Source organism: Prionailurus bengalensis, chromosome C2 (genome assembly GCF_016509475.1).
Source record: "Prionailurus bengalensis isolate Pbe53 chromosome C2, Fcat_Pben_1.1_paternal_pri, whole genome shotgun sequence".
Lineage (NCBI taxonomy): Eukaryota > Metazoa > Chordata > Mammalia > Carnivora > Felidae > Prionailurus > Prionailurus bengalensis.
The window spans coordinates 72,512,167-72,538,737 of NC_057350.1; the positions used below are offsets into that span (position 1 = coordinate 72,512,167).

General features: G+C 37.9%; 1 protein-coding gene across 1 annotated transcript in view; it reads right to left on the reverse strand.

Moving 5' to 3' along the window:
* Positions 1–545: 545 nt before the first annotated feature.
* Positions 546–26,571, reverse strand: part of RNF168 (ring finger protein 168) — a 41,410-nt gene continuing 15,384 nt past the window's right edge. The window contains exons 3-7 of the mRNA XM_043594473.1: positions 22,798–22,874; positions 20,239–20,418; positions 17,577–17,698; positions 6,738–6,819; positions 546–3,712 (exon numbers count right to left, since the gene is read on the reverse strand). Coding sequence (XP_043450408.1) covers positions 2,777–3,712; positions 6,738–6,819; positions 17,577–17,698; positions 20,239–20,418; positions 22,798–22,874 — 1,397 coding nt within the window. The 3' untranslated portion in view covers positions 546–2,776. The remainder of the gene's footprint in view (positions 3,713–6,737; positions 6,820–17,576; positions 17,699–20,238; positions 20,419–22,797; positions 22,875–26,571) is intronic.

Consider the following 26,571-nt stretch of genomic DNA (forward strand, 5'->3'; position numbering starts at 1 on the left):
TGTTGCTGTTGATTGCTATATAGTATTTCATTGTACCATCATTTATTTAGTATCTATTGATGTGACATTAAGTCTGTTTCTAAGCTTATTATTATAAACAATGCCATACAAAAATGTTTTGTGCAGGTCGTTCTACATACATGTGAAGATAGTTTTAGGAAATTCCTAGAGGTTGAATTGCTAAGCTCAGAATTGGGATTTTAAATTTTCTATTGATACCAAGCAACAGGATAAGAGTGCCTACTTTCCCATACTCTTGACAAGATTAAAAAACACACAAGGGCGCCTGGGTGGCTCAGCCCATTAAGCGTCTGACTTCGGCTCAGGTCATGATCTCACAGTCCGTGAGCTTGAGCCCCACGTCAGGCTCTGTGCTGACAGCTCAGAGCCTGGAGCCTGCTTCAGATTCTGTGTCTCCCTCTCTCTCTGCCCCTCCCCTGTTCATGCTCTGTCTCTCTCTGTCTCAAAAATAAATAAAAACATTTTTAAAAATTAATAAAAAAATAAAAAATAAAAAAAACCCAAAATACACATACAGACACAAATACAAAACAAGAAACACCTTTATCTTAATTAATTTGAAGGGTAGAAAAATAAAAATGTATGCACATTAGTGTAAGTGATATTATGAATTTCACATATTTAAGAGTCATTTGTATTTCCTTTCCTGGGAAGGATATTTCTTGGGATTATTTCTAATTTTCCCTCTGAATTATTAGTCACTTTCATAATGTATTGGCAGACACTTCATATAAAGGAAATGACCTCTTTGTGATGAATTGTATCTATTTCTTCCCCAGTTTGCCATGTTTTCCAGTTTTCATTATGGTAATAGTTTCAGTTATGCAGAACTTTTAATTTTTATGTAGTTAATTTTTATTTTTTTAATTGTGGTAAAATACATGTAATAGTCCATTTTTAATTATTTTATTTTCAGATTCTCCACTTCTGCGGTCCTAGGTGCTCTCTGAGAAGTTAATAACTCTCACATCCCTTCCACAAAAAGGAGAGAAGTAGCGATATACTCTAATGACTGACATAACATTTAGTAGTTTCTAACAAAAAGACATATAAGGTCAGATTATCCGAAAAACTAACAGAGAAATTAAAACTTATCTTAAGGTCAGGAAGACTTCTTCACTGACAATTAAGTGGTTAAATGTATAAATCCTAAAGATGTCACACTATTTCCCTTTTTGGTCATGGACTATTCCAGGAAAATTTAATTATATAATTTTTGAGGAGTTCCAAGAGTATTCAACCTAAAATGTAAAGTGAAATTGCTTAGAAAAATACTGGTTTGATGAAAATAGATTTTAGCATATTTTAGAGAAATCTGGTTAGCTTCTGACTAGACTTCATTTCAGCACGATCATTACTCAGAGGGCAATCATTCTTTTGTTGAGAAAGGGCAAACTAAATTTCAAATTAGATTCAGAAGTCTACCCATAATTACCCAATCAATACTGAAGTAGATGCCACCAAATATGCAAAGATTAACAGAATTTCAGTTACAAAATTTGGAGGGAAAAATAATAAGGGTATAAAAATACTGACAAATTTAAGCTAGAATTAGCTCCAGGACATTTTATTATACTTTTATTTTAAAAGGATGAATAACTAGAGATCAGCAGAAATGCTGTTAAAACTGTTATTTGCTTAAAGCTGTTCATATTAATGAACAAGAGATTACAACTCTAAGTTAAATTTCACAAAATGAAATCCCTGCCTTCTGATTTAACTTTCAGGGTAAGATGGCAAAACTCAAGCATCAGACTTTTTCTGTCCATAAACACAAATAAAAGTCAGCATCAATATAAATGATAATAGAAGGAAATAAACACATGGTTATGTCTCAAGTCCCATAATATGAGATGATATTAATTCCCATTTATTCCCCTAGAATACCAGAATAATAGAAATGTGAATTCCCCAAATTTCAGGCAATTTAGTAACTGATTTTTATTTTGACACCAGATACTGTGGTGTGAAAAGCCTAAACCCAAATGTTTTCCATGTCATTAAGCAGAGAAAGGAGGAGGGGGAATCCTCTGCCAAACCTCACCTGCTACTCCATCCTAGACCTTGTTTCTAATTATTCACTCAGTTCTAGCGTTTCCAAATTGTCAATCCACCCCACTGAGCCTCACCCCAACTCTTAACTCCTTTTGCAACAAGAGTCTAGTTTCCTTTGTCAACTAATTCCTAATTTTCCAAGAAACTCTGATTTTTCTGATTTCACATTGATCATAAACCATTTTAAATGGAAGAAAATGCTATAATGCTTAAAATAATTAAAGTGAAGATGAAAACTAGATTACTTTAGTGTTATGGAAGATGCATGTCATGTGCTCTGCAAATATATGGGAAAGTTGTAAGAAAACTCCTAACTACCTGGTATAGTATAATCTTACTTTGGTTACTAGTTAGGACAAAAAGGGAAGGAGGCAAAGGCCATAAAACATGCATTTTTTGGAAAGAGAATGGCACTTGAAAATTTCTTGGGAGTTCACCAAGGCATTCTTATATCCATAAGGATTGTCCAACAGTATATCACAGTTATTAAAAAAGGAAAGGATTGGGACTCCTGCTTACCACTGAGTTTGGCAGAAACACATTTATATATTTCTCTCTTGTAATCACCAGTCCTTTAATTAAGGACAATGAGTGTGACCACAGAGCAAAATTAATGAAAAAATTTATAAAGATTCTATGACAGAAGAGAGCTTCACAATCCAGCTTTACTAGATTATGAAACACTCCCTTTACCCACACATTACTTCGTATACCTCTGAAACATCTGAAAAATACTTTTCTGTGACTTACTAGGTTGTAGGGAATGAGCACTTTTAGATACATTACAATTATCTCTAGAAGAATTTGGCACCTTTCTCCCATTAACATTAACTGAATGTTTCAACTGGATCTTAAAAGATGGCTGCCAGTTTTCATTTTTTGAGCCTCTCCGAGATTCTGAATGCTCTATATCAGTCTGTCTTTTGAAGTTCCTGTCTTTGGAATTCTTCCTCTGTCCATTTAGCAACTTGTCTGGTGGTGAAGATGTAGGACGTAACTGATACTCATCTGGGGATCCTTTTTGCCGGTTTGGCTTCATTTGTTCTTTATCTACTTGTTTCTGAAGCTGTAATGCTAACAACCTGTCCTGTTCTTCCTGTTTATGTCTCTCAAAAAGTAAGCGTTCTAAATCTATCAGTTTTTGGGTAAAGTTGGTTTCTGTTTCCTCTTGGTCTGAGGAAGCTCTGGGGAACATTTTCCTTCTTTTTGCAGAAATGCAGGGATCCCTGACTGCTTCGAATGAAGATTCCTGGTTTTTTCTTTTGGAAATATCTTTACTGGTCAGGAGGCAAGAGTCTTCATTTTCTGTCTCAACTGTGTTACTTTCAATTATCTGTGTCATACCTGATATAGTGCATGCGCTCTCTGTTTCTCTAGAGCATGGAACTCTGGCTTCAGGTCCCTCATGATTTAGGACACATAACTCTTTATCATGATTGCTTGGTCTCATTTTGACTTCTGCTTCAAGGCACCACTCTCTACCACTGGCATATAACTGAGGCATAGGTGACTCTACTGAAGACTTTGCACCTTGTTCTTGAACGTCCATGCCTATTTGCGGAGAAAGTGTTGGCATATCTTCTTCAATTTCTGTATCTTGCCTTGTTGGGCTATTTACAATAGTACCGTCAGTTTCCTGTAGAAAACAGAAAAAGACTAAGTGAACCAGGGGAAAACATCTAGTCATAATATAGAAGTCTAATTATACTGATACTCTAGCTTAATTGTAACTATAAGATAGTTAGCATTAAGGGTGCCTGGGTGGCTCAGTCAGTTGATTGTTCAATTCTTGATTTCAGCTCAAGTCATGATCCCAGGGTTGTGGAATCGAGCCCCGTGTCAGGATCTCTGAGCGTGGAGCCTGCTTAAGATTCCCTTTCTTGGGGCATCTGCGTGGCTCAGTCAGTTAAGCACCTGACTGTTTCCACTCAGGTCATGATCTCGTGGTTCGTGGGTTCAAGCCCACATCAGGCTCCGTGTTGATGGTGCAGAGTCTGCTTGGGATTCTCTCTCCCTCTCTCTGCCCCTCCCCTGCTCACTCACTCTCTCAAAATAAACAAACTTAAAAAAAAGAAAAAGATTCTCTCCTTCTCTCTGCCCTTCTCCTCTGCTTGTACTCTCTTTTTAAAAAAAAATTTTTTTTAACGTTTATTTATTTTTGAGACAGAGAGAGACAGAGCATGAACGGGGGAGGGGCAGAGAGAGAGGGAGACACAGAATCTGAAGCAGGCTCCAGGCTCTGAGCCATCAGCCCAGAGCCCGACGCGGGCCTCGAACTCATGGACTGTGAGATCGTGACCTGAGCTGAAGTCGGACGCTTAACCGACTGAGCCACCCAGGTGCCCCATGCTTGTACTCTCTCTTAAAAAGAAAACAAAAAAAAACAAAAAAAACATAGCGTTACTACTAATGATATACATTAATTGTTAATAGTATTTTTATTCTGGGGGTGCCTGGGTGGCTCAGTCAGTTAAGCATCTGACTCTTGACTTTGGCTCAGGTCTTGATCTCACAGTTTCTGAGACTGAGCCCTGCATGAGGCTCTGCACTGACAGCACAGGGCCCACCTGGCATTGTCTCTCTCCCTATCTGCCTCTCCCCTGCTTGTGTGCATGAGTTCCCTCTCTCAACATAAATAAAAACTTCAAAAAAAATTTTTGAAATATTTTTATTCTGTGTGCCAGTTTAGATTAAGGCATCCCCTCATTTTCACTCCCATGAATACCTACAGATTAAAATGTACAAACTAGATTCTATATATGGCCAATAAACTGGCACTAGGACCTGACCTCTCTTTCACCTTACAAACTTCCTTTAGCCCAGAGGTTTTTAGCCCCTTTTTGTGCTATGGACTCTCTACCTTTCAGCATTTTGGTAAAGTTTACAGGTGTCTACTGAGTATTTTTCAATATAAAAATAAACACCTAGGATTACAAAGGGAACAACCTGTATTGCAACACAATTATTAAAAATGTTTTACTTTCTGATGTAATAATGCATACCCATCAATACACTAAATATTAAGACCTAGTGGCAAGTCTAATAACTTGTAATATTGAAGTAGGGATGAATAACAGTATTTCAAGAAACCTGCTATAAATGTAAAGTGATAAAAACCTGTGCTTTCCACTGATGATCAAAGGTACAGCTTTTGCTAATAGTATTATGGTTTCCAGTCTACATTCATAATTAAAGGAATGAGAGGTTAGGTGAAAATAAAGATAAACCTTTTCTTCCATTGAGGTTCGTAGGTACTCCCTGGATTCTAACTGTAGACCTTATCAGGTTAAGAAACTTTGTTTTTGCCAGTATATTTCTTCTCACCTACAGGTCTGAGGTAAGTAAAGACCTAGGATTAGTTTTGACCTTAAATTTTTTACCTACTCTGCTTTGCATTCCTTATAACATTTCTTATGAACCAATGTGGTTGGACTGGACAAATTCCAGGTTGCTTACCTAGTTTTGCTGTGGGTATGAACAGGAAAAATATCCCACCCTACAGTGCTTATTCCATCCTCAGTTCCATTATGAGCCAGACCATGTGGACCTGAATCCTCCCTCTATCATCTCTACTTAAGGGACTTGGTACAAGTCTCATATCTCTGTGTGCCTTGGTTTTTCTTAACTGTAAAATGGAACAAGAACGAATACCTACCTTACAGAGCTGGTGCTTGTGATGGAGACTGAAGAAAATAATACATACATTATCTGGCACATGGTAAATGCCAATTAAATGATAGGTGAGTTTAAAAAATTTTAGGAACCTCTTAATAAAGTGTTAACAAAACTTCTCTGTAGGAAATCAACTTTGGTGTCAGCTCACTTTTTTTTTTCCTGGTTCTATTTTCCTAGAAACCTGATAAAAGTGAAATGTCACCTGTGTTACTAGGCTACAGAGCTTATGATAAAAATGAACTTACTTGTGAACTGCATCTATACTGGAAGAAGTGTGAATGATCTATAAGCACTTAGCGGGAAGCCAAATCTTAGGGCTTCTATAAGTGACTTACAACTCTTTTGGTGTATTCCTTACCAGGACCCCTGGAAGCTACACCCATGGGCTGTTACAACAAATAATGGACTTTTATGGGGCACGGGGCTTCTAAGCCAGGGTGGTTTCCAAACTCATTTGCATTGTCTCATTTGTAGGCTGTCCCTTAGGAGCTCTGCAGTGAAGACTTTTGCTGCAGAGATATGGCTGATGCTGCCCTGCCAACATGCTTTGTTTCCCATCCTGTAATCTTCACTGAAAGTGAAGTTAGTACCAGGCACAGGCTGTTTAATTTTGTGAGTTTGATTGTTTAAGTCAGGGATCCATAAACCATGGCCCATGGACCAAATTCAGCTGCTGCTTATTTTTATGAATACTTTTTGTTGATCAAAGAGAAGTCCAGTTGTTTATGTATTGTCTATGGATGTTTTCACACGAAACAGCACAGTTGAATAGTTGTGAAAAAGACCATACAGGCCACAAAGATATTTACCAACTTGCCCTTTAGAGAAGTTTGCAGACTCCCAGTGTAGGTAAGCCTAAGATGACTAAGAAAGGGGGTTCCATATACAACAGTGATTTAAAAAAAAAAACGAGGAAACTACAAGTATTAGTAATCTATAGCATTAGTAAACTTGCCAAACTAAGCACATCTTTAGTACCGACATACCTTGGATATGGAGTTTTTCTTGCTTTCTTGTACAACTTCACACTGCGATGCTGATCCAAATTGAGATTTAGGTGACAAATACCTTAACAAAAAAAAAAAAAAAAAAAAAAAAAAAAAGCTTTACCAAAGTTTGAATGCTTTGACAGACAAGTGGTATGTAACCAATATAATACATCACATTAGCTATTTATGTGAAGGTGAAGGTTGTCTGTTTGCTGCTTGGCTGATTTGTCAGAAAGAGTATAGTCCATCTCCCTGTCTCAGGTATTTTGGCCTAATTCCAGAGCAAAACTTAAAAGGCCGAATATTGATATTTTAGTGAAAAACAGAAAAGGAAGTAAAATCTAAACATTTCTTAATTCTCAAAAGAAATTCAAAAGGTACACAGCATCAAAACAACTCAAGACTATATAGTCTTCCCAAAAGTAATGGAAATTAAATTTTAAATCAGGAGAAAGGATATGTTAGTTTCTTTTTAATGCCAGAAATTATGGCTGTTTACTACATTAAAAAGCAGTTTTTTTAATATTTACTTCTCTTAGAGAGAGACAGAATATGAGCAGGGGAGGGGCAGAGAAAGAGGGAAGACATAGAAACTGAAGCAGTCTCCGAAGCTGAGATGTCAGCACAGAGCTTGACACGGGGCTCGAACTTGCGAACCATGAGGTCATGACCTGAGCTGAAGCCGGACGTTTAACCGACTGAGCCACCCAGGTGCCCCTGTTTACTACATTTTGAATTGTTACTATTGAGAAAGTATCCATGATTAGATTCTTTAGTATTCTGGCATAGAGATTTTGTTAGATACACATTTTATATAAACTATCTGCCTACAAAAATACACATCTATCAATTTATCAGTATAAGAGCATTTCTCTAAATTTCTAAGCATCTTTAATAGGCTGTTTGTCACTGAAAACATGAAGTTTCTAATATGATGAAAAATGCTGTAAAAGAAATGGGAATAAAAGGACAGGTTATGAGATGGTTAAGTATATTTTTAAAAGTGGAAAAAATCCAAATACATACACAACTATGCTTAAAATCTCCTAAAATGCTGGCTGTCTTCAAGCAACGGTAACATCGGGTGATTTTCAAAGAGTAGCTAGCTATTGTTTTTAGAGTTAAAGAAAACAATGGAAAAACATCTGATTGCAAATAATATGTAAGTTCCATTGTGTCTAAAACACCATAAATAGTGTGTGAAACAGTAAAATAAAATCTAGTCCCAGATCTCATATAAAGAACAAATAACATCCCTTATAAACTAGAATATATAAACCACGTATTTAGTTGAATCATTTCTAAACACTCTGCAAACTTATAAGTACAAGAACTACCTTTTCAACTGATAAGAGAAAACAGGAGCCCAGTTTAGTCTCATTTAAATTTTTTTTTTCATAGCTGAAGAAACTCTTCTGTCAATGCTGGATATTAGTTACCAAGATAGAATTATTATAGCATAACAGTTTTTTTGAAATCCACATGTAGAGAACAAAATGTGACCACTTATTCAACATCATCAGGAAAGATTTATGAGCTTGTCCTGAGTATTTTTTTTTTTTTAATGTTTTTATTTTTGAGAAAGAGAGAGACAGAGCATGAGCAGGGGAGGGGCAGAGCAAGAGGGAGACACAGAATCTGAAGCAGGCTCCAGGCTCTGAGCTGTCAGCACAGAGCCCAACGAGGGGCTCGAACTCACAGACTGTGAGATCATGACCTGAGCTGAAGTCAGATGCTCAACCGGCTGAGCCACCGAGGTGCCCCAGTGAGTATTCTTTATAATAACCAGGTAATGTATAAATATGTGCTCATTGTAAAAAAGTAAACAGGGGCACCTGGGCGGCTCAGTCCGTTGAACACCCGACTTCAGCTCAGGTCATGATCTCACAGTTCACGAGTTCAAGCCACGCATCGGGCTCACTGCTCTTAGTGCAGAGCCTGCTTCAGATCCTCTGTATCCGCCCTGCTGCTCCTCCACTCACTCTCTCTCTCTCAAAAATAAAAAATAAACATTAAAAAAAAAAGTAAATAGAAATGTTAGACATACACCCTTTTCCATTCTTCTTTGTTTCCTCACATGTAACCAATTTTTTAAAAAAGCATGATTTCGATACAGTGCTATCTTTTTTAAAACAATCACATCCTTCTGATTTCCTTTCTTCACTTATGTCTTAAAGATCTAAGAGAGTGTATGTGCGTGTGCCTATTTCATAAAAAACAAATAGTTTACAAGAGGACAGTTACAAATATATGAAAGAATCCTAAGAATCACAACACATTGTGGTTCAGGGAGAGAAATACTGAGGGAAAGGGCACCAGTGAACGTTTTGGAAATATTCTGTAGCTAAACCTGGAAAGTAGTTTATCCATAAGTAAAAATTCGCCAAAAGTATACTTAAGATTAGTGCACTTTAATATATGTATGTTACAATTTTTAAAGTCTTAAACCACATTTATTTTTTTATTTTATTATTTTTTTAATATATGAAATTTATTGTCAAATTGGTTTCCATACAACACCCAGTGCTCATCCCAAAAGATGCCCTCTTCAATACCCATCACCCACCCTCCTCTCCCTCCCACCCCCCATCAACCCTCAGTTTGTTCTCAGTTTTTAAGAGTCTCTTATGCTTTGGCTCTCTCCCACTCTAATCTTTTTTTTTTTTTTCCCCTCCCCTCCCCCATGGGTTTCTGTTAAGTTTCTCAGGATCCATGTAACAGTGAAAACATATGGTATCTGTCTTTCTCTGTATGGCTTATTTCACTTAACATCACACTCTCCAGTTCCATACATGTTGCTACAAAGGGCCATACTTCATTCTTTCTCATTGCCACGTAGTACTCCATTGTGTATATAAACCACAATTTCTTTATCCATTCATCAGTTGATGGACATTTAGGCTCTTTCCACAATTTGGCTATTGTTGAGAGTGCTGCTGTAAACATTGGGGTACAAGTGCCCCTATGCATCAGTACTCCTGTATCCCTTGGGTAAATTCCTAGCAGTGCTACTGCTGGGTCATAGGGTAGGTCTATTTTTAATTTTTTGAGGAACCTCCACACTGTTTTCCAGAGTGGCTGCACCAGTTTGCATTCCCACCAACAGTGCAAGAAGGTTCCCGTTTCTCCACATCCTCGCCAGCATCTACAGTCTCCTGATTTGTTCATTTTGGCCACTCTGACTGGCGTGAGGTGATACCTGAGTGTGGTTTTGATTTGTATTTCCCTGAGGAGGAGCGACGTTGAGCATCTTTTCATGTGCCTGTTGGCCATCTGGATTTCTTCTTTAGAGAAGTGTCTATTCATGTTTTCTGCCCATTTCTTCACCGGATTATTTGTTTTTTGGGTGTGGAGTCTGGTGAGCTCTTTATAGACTTTGGATACCAGCCCTCTGTCCGGTATGTCATTTGCAAATACCTTTTCCCATTCCGTTGGTTGCCTTTTAGTTTTGTCGATTGTTTCCTTTGCAGTGCAGAAGATTTTTATCTTCATGAGGTCCCAATAGTTCATGTTTGCTTTTAACTCCCTTGCCTTTGGGGATGTGTCAAGTAAGAAATTGCTACGGCTGAGGTCAGAGAGGTCTTTTCCCGCTTTCTCCTCTAGGGTTTTGATGGTTTCCTGTCTCACATTCAGGTCCTTTATCCATTTTGAGTTTATTTTTGTGAATGGTGTAAGAAAGTGGTCTAGTTTCATTCTTCTGCATGTTGCTGTCCAGTTCTCCCAGCACCATTTGTTAAAGAGACTTTTTTCCATTGGATATTCTTTCCTGCTGTGTCAAAGATTAGTTGGCCATACGTTTGTGGGTCTAGTTCTGGGGTTTCTATTCTATTCCATTGGTCTATGTGTCTGTTTTTGTGCCAATACCATGCTGTCTTGATGATTACAGCTTTGTAGTAGAGGCTGAAGTCTGGGATTGTGATGCCTCCTGCTTTGGTCTTCTTCTTCAAAATTACTTTGGCCATTCGGGGCCTTTTGTGGTTCCATATGAATTTTAGGATTGCTTGTTCTAGCTTCGGTAAGGATGCTGGTGCAATTTGGACTGGGATTGCACTGAATGTGTAGATAGCTTTGGGTAGTATTGACATTTTGACAATATTTATTCTTCCAACCCATGAGCACGGAATGTTTTTCCATTTCTTTATATCTTCTTCAATTTCCTTCATAAGCTTTCTGTAGTTTTCAGCATACGGATCTTGTACATCTTTGGTTAGATTTATTCCTAGGTATTTTATGCGTCTTGGTGCAATTGTGAATGGGATCAGTTTCTTTATTTGTCTTTCTGTTGCTTCATTGTTAGTGTATAAGAATGCAACTGATTTCTGTACATTGATTTTGTATCCTGCAACTTTGCTGAATTCATGGATCAGTTCTAGCAGACTTTTGGTGGAGTCTATCGGATTTTCCGTGTATAATATCATGTCATCTGCAAAAAGTGAAAGCTTGACTTCATCTTTGCCAATTTTGATGCCTTTGATTTCCTTTTGTTGTCAGATTGCTGATGCTAGCACTTCCAACACTATGTTAAACAACAGTGGTGAGAGTGGACATCCCTGTCGTGTTCCTTATCTCAGGGTCTTAGACCACATTTAAATAAACAAAGAAATATCCTTTATGTAGCCTCCTCTTTGTCCTCCACCTCAGAGTGTTTCTTATCTCTTGCTTTTAAAAATAGTTTTACCACACATTTGTATCCTTAACATGTATTGCTTAGCACTGCGTGATTCTGAATGGAATCGTACTACATGCATTCTACAGTTTTTTTCTTCACCCATTTTCCTGACTCATGCCTGTTGTCCTCAGCTAGATTCATTTTGACTGTTGGACAGTATTCAGTTCTACTTTTGGACATCTGGGTGCTTTTGCTTTTTGCTGTTACAAATAGTACTGCTGGGAATGTTTCTGTACATGTCTTCTAGGTTTTTTTTTTTTTAACTTTTTTTTTAAAGTTCATTTATTTTGAGAGAGAGAGAGAGAGAGAGGGAGAGAATGAGTGGGGGGAGGGGCAGACACAGAGGGGAGGGGATCTGAAGCAGGCTCTATGCTGACAGCACAGAGCCTGACGCAGGGCCCAAAGTCATTAACTATGAGATCGTGACCTGAGCAGCAAGTTGGACACTTAACTAACTGAGCCACCCATGTGCCCCTCCCGGGGTTCTTTAGTGTTTGTATCCCAGAGTCCTAGAGTATCAACCTTTTATATTCCCACTAAACACATAAGTGTTTCTTATCATCTACAACATTTTATATTGCCGGAAACCTTAATTTTTCCAATAGGAAGAGTATGAAATGCTACCTCACTGTGACTTTGTGTTTCCTTCTTTTCAAATATATATTAACTTTCAGGGTTTCATTTTGTGTAAAGTCAAAATTTTTTGCCTCTTTTTCTACTGATCTTTTCTTCCTCATAGGTGGGTATTTTTTTAACAGCACACATTTTTTTTTCAGTTAAATACCTTAAAATATCTTCTTAAAAACAGAAGATTATCATTTTATTCTCTAAAGGTATTTTGATAAAGGCATTCTTAATCTTATAATCTAATCATGTTTTGCCTCTACAATATCCTTCCCCAAAGATAATCTCCTTCATTATCGTCTTAAAGTTTTATTGGTTGTCTTTTTAATGGACCTTTAATCCACCTTAATTTTTTTTAACATTTATTTATTTTTGAGAGACAGAGAGAGACAGAGCATGAGCAGGGTAGGGGCAGAGAGAGAGGAGACAGAATCTGAAGCAGGCTGTAGGCTCTGAGCAAGCTGTCAGCACAGAGCCTGATGCAGGGCTCTAACCCACAAACTGTGAGATCATGACCTGAGCCGAAGTCAGATGCTCAACTGACTGAGCCACCCAGGCGCCCCAATCCACCTTAATTTTTATATATGGCATGAGTAGAGGTCCAAGCTCATTTTTTCCTCCTATAATCAACTGTCCCTGTGGCACTTATGGACAAGTTCATCCTTTTCCCACTGATTAAAATGACTACTACTGTATTACCCAAAGTACCCCAAAACGTAGTGGCTTAAAACAACAAACATTATCTAACAGTTTCTGAGGGTCAGGAATCCAAGAGCAGCTCAGCTGGGTGGTTCGAGCTCAGGATCTCTCATTAGGGTCTAGGGAAGATGTTAGTCATCTGAAGTCTTGACTGGGCTTAGAGGATCACCTTCCACGAAGGCTCACTTATGTAAAAGGCTATTCTGGAAGTCCCATTTCGTTATTGGCTGCTGGCAGAAGGCCTTAGTTCCTTACCATGTGGGCCTCTCCACAGGGCTGCTCACAACAGAGCAGCTAAACTTCCCAGAGCAGGTAACCCAAAAAAGAGAAAAGTCACAGTGCCTCTCAGGACTTAATCTCCCAAGTACACAACATCCCTTTGGGTAATTCTATTTGTATACTTAAGTCCAGCCCACATTCAAGGGGAAGGGAATTGGGCTCTGTCTTTTTAAGGGATGAATATCAAAGAATTTGTGGACATATTTTAAAAATACGAAAGCCATCATGAAGGCACTATAAACTGTTATTTCTAAGCGATTACACTGCCTTAATCATTTTATCTATCTTTGTGCAAAAATATCACATATATTTACTTATAAATTAAAAGCACCCAACTCTCCACCACACATTTTATTTCTCTTTGGTGGTATCTGAAAGTCCTTTCTCTTCCATATAAATTTTTTTTTAATGTTTTTATTTATTTTTCAGACAGAGAGAGACACAGCATGAGCCAGGGAGGGGCAGAGAGAGAGGGAGACACAGAATCCGAAGCAGGCTCCAGGCTCTGAACTGTCAGCACAGAGCCTGACGTGGGGCTCGAACTCACAGACTGTGAGATCATGACCTGAGCCGAAGTCGGATGCTTAACCGACTGAGCCACCCAGGCGCCCCACTTCCATACAAATTTTTAGAGTCAGATGATTAACCAACTGAGCCACCCAGGCGCCCCAAACTCTTATTAATTTAAAAAATGTATCTCTGAACTCTTGGATTTTTCAATGTATTTTCTACATTCCACATCTAATAACAATGGCTTCTTCTTCTTCTTTTTTTAAATCCACAATGGTAATTTACTTATTTTTTAAATGTTTGTTTATTTTTTGAGAGAGAGAGAGAGCAAGCACGAGTGGGGGTGGGACAGAGGATCCGAAGCAGGCTCTGTGCAAGCAACAGAGAGCCAGCCGTGGGGCTTGAACTCACAAACCGTGAGATCATGACCTGAGCCGAAGTCGGACGCTCAACCGACTGAGCTACCCAAACTCTCCTAATTAACAATGGCTTCTTTTTCAAGCTCTTATCTTTTGTTTCTTTTTATCATCTCACTGTGCAGACTGAAATCTCTAACACACACTGAACAGAAGTGGTAAACAGCAGGCCACCCTTGTGTTTTCCCAGTCTTAATAGGATATGATTTCAATTTTCTACCATGAAGTATGATATCTGATATAAATTTTCTAGTAGATATCCTGTAACAGGTTAAGTTTCTTCCTATTCCTACTTCATTAAGAAATATCATTCCCTTTCTCTCTAAAAAATAAACATTAAAAAAATGATCATTCCCATGCTTTTCATATTTAAAGTTAACAGCTTAACATTAATTCATTTTCTTTTTCTTGGTATTAAATATGTTTAATATCTTTAATAATTCTATTACTTCTAAATCTTCCACAAAAGGGCATTGTAGTTCTTCAGTTTATTGCAAATGTACCTTAAAAAAAAAAAAAAAAAACCAACCTTAATGTTGAAGCTGTAATACAAATTTTTAATTACTGGCACTATACTACAAAGCAAAGTAAAGAACATCTTATTTAAATAAAACAAGGATAATATTTCACTGGGGAATATATCCAACACATTTTTTCTCCATATATCTACATCCAACAGTGGTATTTTATAGGCTAATTTAAAAACAAATGCTAATTTTAAAAAGATAAATGAGAGCCATGTTCTTCTCAGGAATACTATTATACACATACCACATAGGTTGTTTTTACAGCAAATACTAGTTTGTCAAACTTCAATGGCAAAACTCTTTAAGTCATGAGTTTGGTAGTGTCCACCTAGTTGTTTCTTACTGCCCTGGAGATTCTGTTGGTGGGTAATGTTAAGAAATCATCTTGTTGCTACCATTTCCCCTCTTACAGGTGACTCCACTGTGACAGAATATTCATCTCCTTAAGATGCAAGGCCTAGCAAAAAGCCTCCCACAAATCCACTGGATGTCACAATGTTCTGTTTGAAAAATTCTGTTGCTTCCAGGTGCTGCCGTATTTGCTCATTTCTTAATCTTTTCACTTTGTTTACATCTTTTTCAACTCTCTTCCAGTCAATCTGCACATAGCCACTGTGACCGGCAATCTGAAGAAGGCGGCTACCACGTACTACAGCTGCTGCAAGCTTTCCAACTTTCTGGAACAAAAGTCTTGCATACCTTGGGAATGGGGGTTCCGGGTCACCATGGTACTGCCAGCGGCCAGCTATGAAGGTGGTCCCTGCCCATCCCCATTAATTCATGTTCTAATATTAGGCCAGCAATGTATTCCTGGCGTTATCATTTTGAGTATATTTTCAGCCTTTCTTCTTATTTTCTGATATGGCATTTAAAGTTTTCTAAATATTACTTTAGCCACCTCCCAAAAGTTTTGATGTATATAATACTTTCAGTCCTATTATTTCCACCAAGATTTATTCTTTTTTTCTAAGTAGGCTTCATGCCTTGTGCAGAGCCCAGCACAGGGCTTGAACTCACAACCCTGAGATCAAGACTTGGATGTTTAACCAACCAAGCCACCCAGGCACCTCCCATCAAAATTTATTCTTTAACTAAAACGAGTTACTTAGCAGTTTTTCTTAATTTTCACACTTGTGTAGCTTTTTTGTTAATCATTTGACATCTGAGATGAAATCCATATAACATAAAATTAACCATTTTTTTCCTTTAAAAAAATGTTTTTTAGTGTTCATTTATTTTTGGTGAGAGAGAGGGAGAGAGGGAGGGATCAGGGGAGGGGCAGAGAGAGAGGGAGACACAGAATCTGAAGCAGGCTCCAGGCTCCAAACTGTCAGCACAGAGCCCGATGTGGGGCTCTAACCCACAAACTGAGAGATCATGACCCGAGTCAAAGTCAGACACTTAACCGACTGAGCCACCTAGGTGCCCCTAAAATTAATCATTTTGAAGTATACAATTCAGTGGCGTTTTAGTATGTTCACAAAGTTCTACAACCATCACCTCTATTTAGTTCCAAAACATTTTCATCATCCCCAAAGGAAATCATATATATGTTAAGCAGTAACTCCCCATTCCCAGCTTTCCCCAGGCCCTGGCAACTTTTAACCTGCTGTCTCTACAGATTTACCTACTCTAGCTATTTCATATAAATAAAGTCATATAACAGGCAGCCCTTTTTGTCTGGCTTCTTTCATGTAGCATGTTTCTGAGGTTTATTCATGTCACAGCATGTATCAGTAGGTCACTCCTTTTAAAGGGCTGAATAATATTCCACTGCATGGATTATACCACATTTTGTTTATCCATTCATCCCTCAGTGGACATTTGTGTTGTTTCCATCCTTTGGCTGTTTGAAGTACTGACTCAAACATTTGTGTATAAGTATTTGTTTGAATTCCTGTTTTCAATTCTTTTGAGTACATGGGTAGGAGTGGAACTGCTGGGTCATATGGTAATTCTGTTTAATTTTCTGAGCAACTGCCAAATCGCACCATTTTATATTCCCACCAATAATGTACACGATTCCAATTTCTCTAATCCTTGCCAACACTTACTATTTTCATTTTTTTGGTTTACAGACATCCTAGTGAATGTGAGATGGTATCTCACTGTGGTTTGATTTGCATGACTTACGATCTTGGGCATCTTTTCATATGCTTATTGGCCATATGCACATCACTGGAATAATGTCCATTCATGTCCTTTGCTCATTTTGAAATGGGAATGTTTGTCTTTTGTTAAGTTATATTAAGAATTCTTTACATATTCTAGGGGTGCCTGGGTGGCTCAGTGGGTTAAGCGTCTGACTTCGGCTCGGTTTATGATCTCACAGTTCGTGAGTTTGAGCCCTATGTCGGGCTCTGTGCTGACAGTTCAGAGCCTGGAGCCTGCTTCAGATTCTGTGTCTCCCTCTCTCTCTGCCCCTCCCCTGCTCGCTCTCTGTCTGTCTCTCTCAAAAATAAATAAATACTAAAAACAAACAAACAAAAGACTTGCATGCTCTACTAACTGAGCCAGCCAGGTGCCCCTATTTTTAAAGTCTAGATTGTGGTTCTTTAACTCTTCCAATTGTTAACTACTATGGGAAAGCTTATATCCTCATAAAATCATCAACTCTACCTACTGCTGGAGGGGCACTGTGAGGAGACTAAATCACTCTACTACTGACTACCTGACTCATGCTTTTTGTATAACAGGGAAGAAATATAATACATAGACTGGGGAAAAGAGGGTAGGGGAATGACCTAGATGCCAAGTTACAACCTCCTTCAGTAAGGATGACCTTATATAAGACCAGCTTTTTCTTATCTGAATCTAGACCAGGAGAAAAGGGAATCCAACTGGTTAATTTTGAGAAAATGGGAACATGAAAATCCTGAAGAATCAAGATAAAGAAGACTTCGTACCTCCCTTCGTGCTAGCCAGGTGTCTAAGCTATGTGAGTAGCAGCCTTATTTTCACTTTACATCAATCTCAGACCATCTGAGACCATCTGGAGAGTTTTCACAGATTTCATGGACTGAATTTTATTTATCAGTGGACTATATGAACAAAAACACCAGCATACAGTAAGTGATCAATAAATAGTTGATAAATAGTCATGTTCACTTACTTCTGAATATCTCCAGTGTTTGCTTGTTTGTTCTTACTCTTCTTTTGAGACTTGGTTGTGACTGTATCAGATTTTCTGGAATTCAAGGGAGAAGTCAAGACACTTCCATCACAGAAATTGTTCTTCAACAAGAGAAAAAGCATAACAGATATTATTTTTAAAATTATAATAAAATAAGCTATTATTTTGACTACTTCAGACTCCACAACAAAATTTTTCAGGAATTATGCACACATTTAAATTCTACATATCCTTCGAATAGTGACCATGCAAAAATTAGTATAAATAAGATTCAATCCATCCAAGTTGGTCTACATTAATTGCATTTTTACTCTACATTAAAAGCACAAAGGGCATGATATTACTAATATCCATTTTTCTAATGAATGGCTTCATATAATTATAGCTACCTTAATCTACAGGGGAAAATTGTGGCTATGCCTGGAATATAAGCTAATTTTATGTAAAGATAATTTCATTGGGGATTTAAGAACATACCAATATCATAAATATTTACTTGCTGTTACCAGTCTCATAATATTCTTACTACACTACTGTAAAAATTAATATAATTGGTGGTGGTAGACATTTGGTTTTGGACCACAAACTTTTCCAAGTAAACCCAAGAATTTTTTAATTTTTTTTAATGTTATTTTTGAGACAGAGAGACAGGGCGTGAGCAGGGGAAGGATACAGAGGGAGACACAGAATCTGAAGCAGGTTCCAGGCTCTGAGCTATCAGCACAGAGCCTGATGTGGGGCTTGAACCCCCAAACCATGAGATCATGACCTGAGCCGAAGTCAGATTCTTTTTTTTTTTTTTTTTACGTTTTATTTATTTTTTTGATAGACAGAGAGAGAGAGAGAGAGAGAAAGAGAGAGAGAGACAGAGCACAAGTGGGGGAGGGGCAGAGAGAGACGGAGACACAGAATCTGAAGCAGGCTCTGAGCTGCCAGCACAGAGCCCGACGCGGGGCTCGAACTCACAAACCGTGAGATCATGACCTGAGCCGAAGTCGGACGCTTAACAGAATAAGCCACCCAGGTGCCCCCAAAGTCAGATTCTTAACCGACAGAGCCACTCAGGCACCCCAAGAATTCTTCTAAAATATCGACAGTTCCACTCTTACAATCCCTGTTAAAAACAAGAGGGATCAGAACAAGATTCTTAAAAGACAGGTAAAGATAACCCCAGATTCTCCTCTTTGATGTATTTTCTTACTGATCTCATTTGTTATTCTCCTGGTCAATGTCTTTTATTTAATTTCCTAATTATGTACATTTTTAAAACTATTCTACTATAATTTTAAAAGAAAAAATATATTAAAAAGAGTATATAATCTAAAACTTGGATACACTAATAGGGCACCTGGGTGGCTCAGCCCAGGAAGTATCTGACTTCGGCTGAGTTTGAGGCCCGCATTAGGCTTTCTGCTGTCACAGCAGAGCCTGCTTCAGATCCTCTGTCCCCCACCCTCTGCCCCTCCTCCACTCACGCTCTCTCTCAAAAATTAATAAACATTTTAAAAAATAAAATAAAACTTGGGTACATTATTATGAATAGTGGGCCTCAAAAAAAAAATCGCAGTTCTGGATATACTTCTTTTTGGTAATTATATTTTAGGATATTTGTTGTTTGAAAGCAGAAGAATTGTTTTTAGAGGCTCTGAAACCCAAAGGCACATCCGACTTCCCTAGATGCCTCTGGGAATGGTACTCCCTAAATCCTATCCCCAGAGATTCTGATTCCGTAGATTTAGAAACGGTATGGGAATTTGTATTTTAAAAGAACCCCAAATGAATTCTGCCACCTTCTTTCAAATCACTAGATCTCACTGTACCCTCAGGTCTTACAGTATGGTTTTATCATCTTTTCTTCTATGCATTTTTCCTAAGGCAATAATTTAACTACAGCAAGGTAATAAAATTCATGTCTACTGTAGTATTTAAAGCTTTAATGTGCTTCACTCCCAAAAAGTGATTTACATCCATAGAATGGAATATTCTGCCACTCTTAAAAAAAAAAATTACATAAGACTGTGTAGTTACACTGGGGCGCCTGGGTGCCCCAGTGTCAGTTGGTTAAGTGTCTGACTTCATTTCAGGTCATGATCTCACAGTTCATGAGTTTGAGCCCCACATCGGGCTCTGTGCTGACAGCTCAGAGTCTGGAGCCTGCTTCAGATTCTGTTTCCCTCTCTCTTTGCCCCTCCCTCACTTGCACTCTGTGTGTCTCTTTCTCAAAAATAAACATTAAAAAAATTAAAAATAAAAAGACTGTGTAGTTACAGAAAATCTCTAAGACATATCAAGTGAAAAAAGACAAAAAGAACAGTGTGCTTGATACATCCTTTTTAGGTGAATAAGAAAAAATAATAAACTGTTAATAGTGCTAACCTCTGGGGAAAGAGACTGATGGAACAGGAATGGGAATATAGATGTGGAAGGGGAGAGAGCAAGCTTTCCTATATATTCTGAATTTACTAACATACCAGGAAGAATACTTCAATCAGAGCAAATATATAACAACATGCAAAAAAACAAAAACAAAAAAAACGTGTTTTGTTTTTAAGTAGAGCAAATGTCAGAAAAACTCCCTCAGATCTTTGAAAACCACGCAAAGCAACAGGAACGTACTTCAAAGTACTCTCCTAAAACTTACAATATTAATGCTTAGCTTTCTTGCTAGTTCTTCATCACTTTTCAGTTGTTCTTCCATCTCTCTTCGCCTCTTTTCTGCCTGTTGTTTTTCCTCCTCTTCTTCCTCTGCCAATAATCTCTGTATGTATGCTTCGCTGGCTTTGTTTTCTTCTTCCTCACTGGCTCGTCGCTCTGCTTCCACCTTAAAAAAATAATTAATAAAGAACACTTCTCTGAACTTTTGATTATACTTGCAATATTTCTCTTCTTAACAGCAATTCTTTTTTTCTTTTCTAGAGAGAGAGAGTACAAGCTGGGGAGAGGGGCAGAGAGAGGGAGAGAATCTTGAGCAAGCTCCAGTCTCAGAGCATGGCAAAAGACAAGAACAGACATTTCACTCCCCCAAAATTATAAAAATGTCCCTTAATTATATGAAAAGATAATCTTTCTCATAATAAGAGAAATAACAATTAAATCTACACTGAAATAGGACTTCCAGCTTCCAGTAATGATAGAGCAAAACACTGGTAGAAGATATCTTCCAACAAAAACCGACTTTAAGACCTGGACATTATACTGGGGCACCTGGGTGGCTCAGCTGGTTAAGTGTCAACTTCAGCTCAGGTCATGATCTCACAGTTCATGAGTTTAAGCCCTGCATCAGGCTCTGTGCTGAAAGCTCAGAGCCTGGAGCCTGCTTTGGATTCTGTGTCTCCCCTCTCTCTCTGGCCCTTCCCCACTTGTGCTTTGTTTCCCTTCCTCTCTCAAAAATAAACAAACATTAAAAACGAAAAACAAAAAACCTGGGCATGATAAGCAATTACCGAAGGAACTGGAGAGTGAACATAATCAGACAAACGGCTCCTCCTGGCTTCAAGCCTAGAGCTGACATAATCTGACACTGGTGGAAACTGACCCCACACTTAGAGTCACTTGATATTCTAAAAGGTTCAGAGAGAATCTACTGGGGAAAAGATGCTCGTTACAATACATGGGGGTAGAATATACAATATCTGTATGAGTAAAAAATGAATCTCAACTCCACCTCATGTCATACTCAAAAACTAATGGAATTGATTATATATCAAAACATAAGAACTAAAACAAATTCCAGAAGAAATTTTTGTGACCTTGGGTTAAGCAAAGTTATCGAGCTACATACCTAAAATAAATAAATTTTCCTATACTGAAATTTACCATAGATAAATTCTACCTCAACAAAGCTTTTTTTTAAAGAAACACTATGCCAATACCATTCTCATACATCAGATTAGCAAAAATTCAAAAGCCTGAAGTACTCTATTATTCTTTCAATTTTTAACGTTTATTTATTTTTGAGAGAGAGAGAGCCCACACGAGAGTGGGGGAGGGGCAGAAAGAGAAAGGGAGACACAGAATCTGAAGCAGGCTACAGGCTCTGAGCTCTCAGCACAGAGCCCAATGCGGGTCTCAAACTCATGAACTGTGAGATCATGACCTGAGCCAAAGAAAGCCTGACAGTACTCTGTTGACAAGTGTGTTTCTAAACAGGTACTCTCATTGGGAATACAAAATGTACCCCAATCAAAGAGAATTTGACAGTTCTAACAAATCTATATATCATTTACCTTTTAACCTGGCAATCTCATATCTAGAAATTTGCCCTGAAGATATACTTCTAATAATATTAAAATATACATGCACAGTATTGCAGTACTATATGTAATTAGAAAATATATAGTATGCAATATTTAATAAATGAGCGGTTATATATATGTTTACTCTTATAAAAGATACCAAAGGAAGGATAAACTACCCAGTGATAAAATTAGTTATCTACAAGGTGGGTGGACACAGGGTGGATAAGATACAGGAGGGAGTTATTCTGAGAGTAACTTTTATGTAATTTTTATGTTTGGGTGCATGTTAATATTCTACACATTCAGGGGCACCTGGGTGGCTCAGTCAGTTAAGCATCTGACTTCGGTTCAGGTCAGGATCTTGCAGTTCATGGGTTCAAGCCCCGTGTCAGGCTCTATGCTGACAGCTCAGAGCCTGGAGCCTGCTTCAGATTCTGTGTCTCCCTCTTTCTCTGCCCCCTCCTGCTCACGCGCACGTGCTCTCTCTTTCACAAAAATAAATATTAAAAAAAATTATTTTTAAGATAAGGAAGGGAAAATGAAAAAAAAATCACTATCACATAAGAGTACCAATTATATATAAATAAAAGCTACTTTCTACCTATTTTAAACATGTAAAAAATAAAGCTTTTAAAGTACACTAAAATTAATTTTATTACAATATATATTATTTACATAGGCACATAAAACTGTATGTAAAATCTAAACTTGAAAACACAGCAGAGAATTTTTCCAAAAAAGAATAACCATTTAGGGCACCTGGGTGGCTCAGTTGGTTAAATGCCCGACTCTTGGTTTGGGCTCAGGTCATGATCTCATGGTTTGTTAAGATCGAGCCACATGTTGGGCTCCACGCTGACAGCCTAGAGCCTGTGTGGGATATTCTCTCTCTCTGCTCCTCCCTCTCTCTCAAAGTAAATAAATAAACTTAAAAACAAAAAAGGTAACTATTTAGCACCTACCTTGCTTATCTCCTCTTCATATTCTCTTCTCAATTCCCCAGGTTTACTTAATAAGCGAACTGGCTGATAGTCATCAACTGTTAGAGATCAAGGAAGAAAACAATGTTATAGGCAACAAAGAACTTTATGGCTAGCTTTGGTCTTTCATTAAACCTATATTAACCTGAAAATGTGATATGAAAAGTCCATAGATTTTCTGGTTCAAAATGGCACATAAGTACATATACTTAACTCTTGTCCTAGAATCTGTTAAAATAACAGTGAAAGCAGTTTTCAAAAGTAATCCTACAACATCAAAGAGATTAGGGGAAGGGTCCATCAGTAAAAAAGAAACTTTAATAAATTTCTACAAAATGAGAGGCCGATATAAAAGAGGTGACTTATATAGAAGAATGAAGAAAAATGCAACCCTTGGAAGTGCGAGACCTGCCCCATATACCTGAAAGGCAGCTCAGGCTCAAAACCACAACGTATAATAGAGACCAGAATGAATGAGTGTAGGACAGGAAATTCAAAGTTTATAATCTGTTAAATCAGAATACTTGGTTGGTAGGCATTTCTTCCTAGATATTAAGTGTACATATCACAAACAAAAGTTATTTTTTAAAGAAACTAAATTGTCTGGACAGAGCCAGTGCAGCTAATATGAGAGGTGATGACCAAGAGCAAAGCCCTCTAAAATTTGGCACTCAGGGACAGCAAAGCATAATGGCCAGGTTTAACCTCAAACATTATCTGCCAGTCACCAATGCCAATGTATGCACAAGGAGTTTTATTCTAGGGCCTCATTTTTAAATATGAAAGCAAAACCAAGAATCATCAGACATTTCAAACTAATCTACAGGACTACAGAAACACTAAGATGCAAAGAAGGAAAAAATAATCTTGAGTTGAATCCAGAAAAAGAGAACACAACTGCTTATTTACAGGGGCAGCTGTTACTCAACTCCAGCTGACTACTGCCACCAGGAAACTTAGGTCTGTCTTTGTTATATTTTCTGATTTTTTCAAGACAATCCAGAAATCTATATGTTAGTGTAAAATCTCTAAATTTTACATGTTGGCACTGAATGGGTAACAGAAAACATGTCTGTAGCCTTTACATGGCTTGCAGGCCAGTAGTTTGCAAATTCTGCAACAGAGGAACTAAAAACAGTAATGCAACTCCATTACCAGTAGCAAAGAATATACTAAATTCTTATTTTAGCTGCTGACGAGGATTCATCTGAGACAATACAGTGGGAAATACAGGAGAGAGAAGTGTAAGGCTCCTGAAAAATTAGTAGGGGTTATAGACAAAGCGCAAGAAGCCAGGAGGGACAGCACTTTAATTATAGCATTTCTAATAAAGGAGACACGGTATGTGTAGAGAGGTAGTGTAATATCAGATGTGACAGCTTAGGTGGTGGGCACACTTTTTCTGTAAAGGGCAAGATAATAAATATTTTATGCTTTGTGGGCAATGCAGCCTTTGTTGCAGTAATTCAACTCTTGCCACTGTAAGCGCAAAAGGAATCATTGACATAGATGAGTACAGTGCCTCTGTTCTAAAAACACTTCATTCACAAAAAGAGATGTGGGCCAAATTTGGCCTGTGGATGACAAAGTTCTCAGAAATTGTGTGTGTGTGTATGCGCGCACATAAGCGCACATGTGCGGTGGTGTGGTGAACATTAAACAAGTGTAGGCAACTGGAAAAGGAAAACTGTTTCCTTTTATCATTAAAGAAGTTCACTTAATAAAGAATAAAAATAGCCAGAATATTATGAAAATTAAAAGACAACCCATAGAATGGAGGAAAATATTTGCAAATCATAGATCTGATAAGGCATTAATATAGAGAATATACAAAGAACTCCAACAACTGAACAACACAAAACAAGCTCAGTTAAAAACATGGGCAAAGGACTTCAACAGATTTTTTTTTCCAAAAAATATGCAAATGGCCAACAAGCACATTAAAAGATGCTCAATATCACTAGTCATTAGGGAAATGCAAATCAAAACCACAAAGAGATACCACTTCATACCCAGTAGGGTGGCTATTATAAAACAAAATAGTAAGTGTTGACAAGCAGATGGGGAAACTGAAATCCTGGTGCACTGCTGGTGGAAATGTAAAATGGTACAGCCCCTATGGAAAACAATATGGTGGTTGCTCAAAAGAATTAAACAGAATTACCATAGGACCGAGGAATTCCTTTCTGGGTACACAGTCAAAACGGTTGAAAGCAGGAACTCGAACAGATACTTGTACACCAATGTTCACGGCAACATTATTCTCAACAGCCAAAAGTGGAAGTAATCCAAGCATTTATCAACAGATAAATGGATAAATAAAATGTGGTAAATACATACAGTAGAATATTACTGTCATAAAATGGAAGCCAATTCTGATACATGCTATAACAAGGATGAACCATGAAGATACTATGCTAAGTGAAATAACTCAGACACAATAGGACAAACACCCACTATAATGTTACTTACACAAGATACCTGGAGTACTCAAATCTGACATAAGTAGAATGGTGGATGCCAGGGGTTAGAGGAAGGGGGAATTGGGGAATTATTGTTTAATGGGTACAGTTTCAATTGGAGAAGATGAAAAAGTTCTAGAGATGGATGGTGGTGATGGTTGCACACCAATGTGACTGTACTCAATGCTGCTGAACTGTACACTTAAAAATAATTAAAATGGTAAATTTTGTTATCTGTATTTTACAACAACAACAAGAAAAAAAAAACAAAACCCAGTAACAAGAAGAAGCAAAACTTCTGTTAAAAAGAAAACCACGGAATGATGGCTTGTTTCCTTCCGCTTAGAGAGTCGCATGCTCTTTGTGGTCATTTTGTAGAATAAAGACCATCTTGGATAATCATCCATTGTTAATCTTGTGTGGCAACATTGGATTTTTACTTAAAGATTTAAAATGGCTTTTCAGAGAGCACCTGGATGGCTCAGTCGGTAGAGTGTCCAACTCGACTTTGGCTCAGGTCATAATCCCAGGGTGGTGGGATCAAGACCCATGTGGGGCTCTGCGCTGAGTGTGGAGCTTGCTTGAGATTCTCTCTCTCTCTCCCTCTTCCCCCTCTTCCCTGCTTGTGTGCTCTCTCCCTCCTCTAAAATAAAATAATAAATAAATAATAAATAAATAAATAATAGTAAAATGGCTTTGGAATAAACACAAAAAAAAGAAAAGAAAAGAAAAAAGAAAAACACAGAGGAGCCATAATGGAGCCACTAAAGGCCCCACATCAGTAAATCAAGATTTAATATCTAACCTAACTTCAGCTTCAACCCCCTCAAAAGTAACCTTTAACTACCCAAACTGTAATTTCCTGTAAGCAGTATCCTGAGAGACCCCTTCCTTCTTAGGAGGACAACTTTGCCTAAACACTGCAGTCCTTGCTAATAAATTGTGGTGTTCTTTAAAATTTTTTTAATGTTTATTTTTTATTGAGAGAGAGAGAGAGAGAGTGCACATGCGTGAGATCGCGCAGGGGAGGGGCAGAGAGAGAGAGGGAGACACAGAATCTGAAGCAGGCTCCAGGCTCTGAGCTGTCAGCATAGAGCCCAATACAGGGCTTGAACTCATAGACGGTGAAATCATGACCTAAGCAGATTTCAGACGCTTAACCGACTGAGCCACCCAGGCATCCCTGGTTTTTTTGTTTGTTTGTTTAATGCCTCTTCTCTGCCTTTCCTTTCCTGCAGCTCAGTGGAGCTCTCTACTGTGGTTAGATGAGATGCTGCCTGATTCATGAATCATT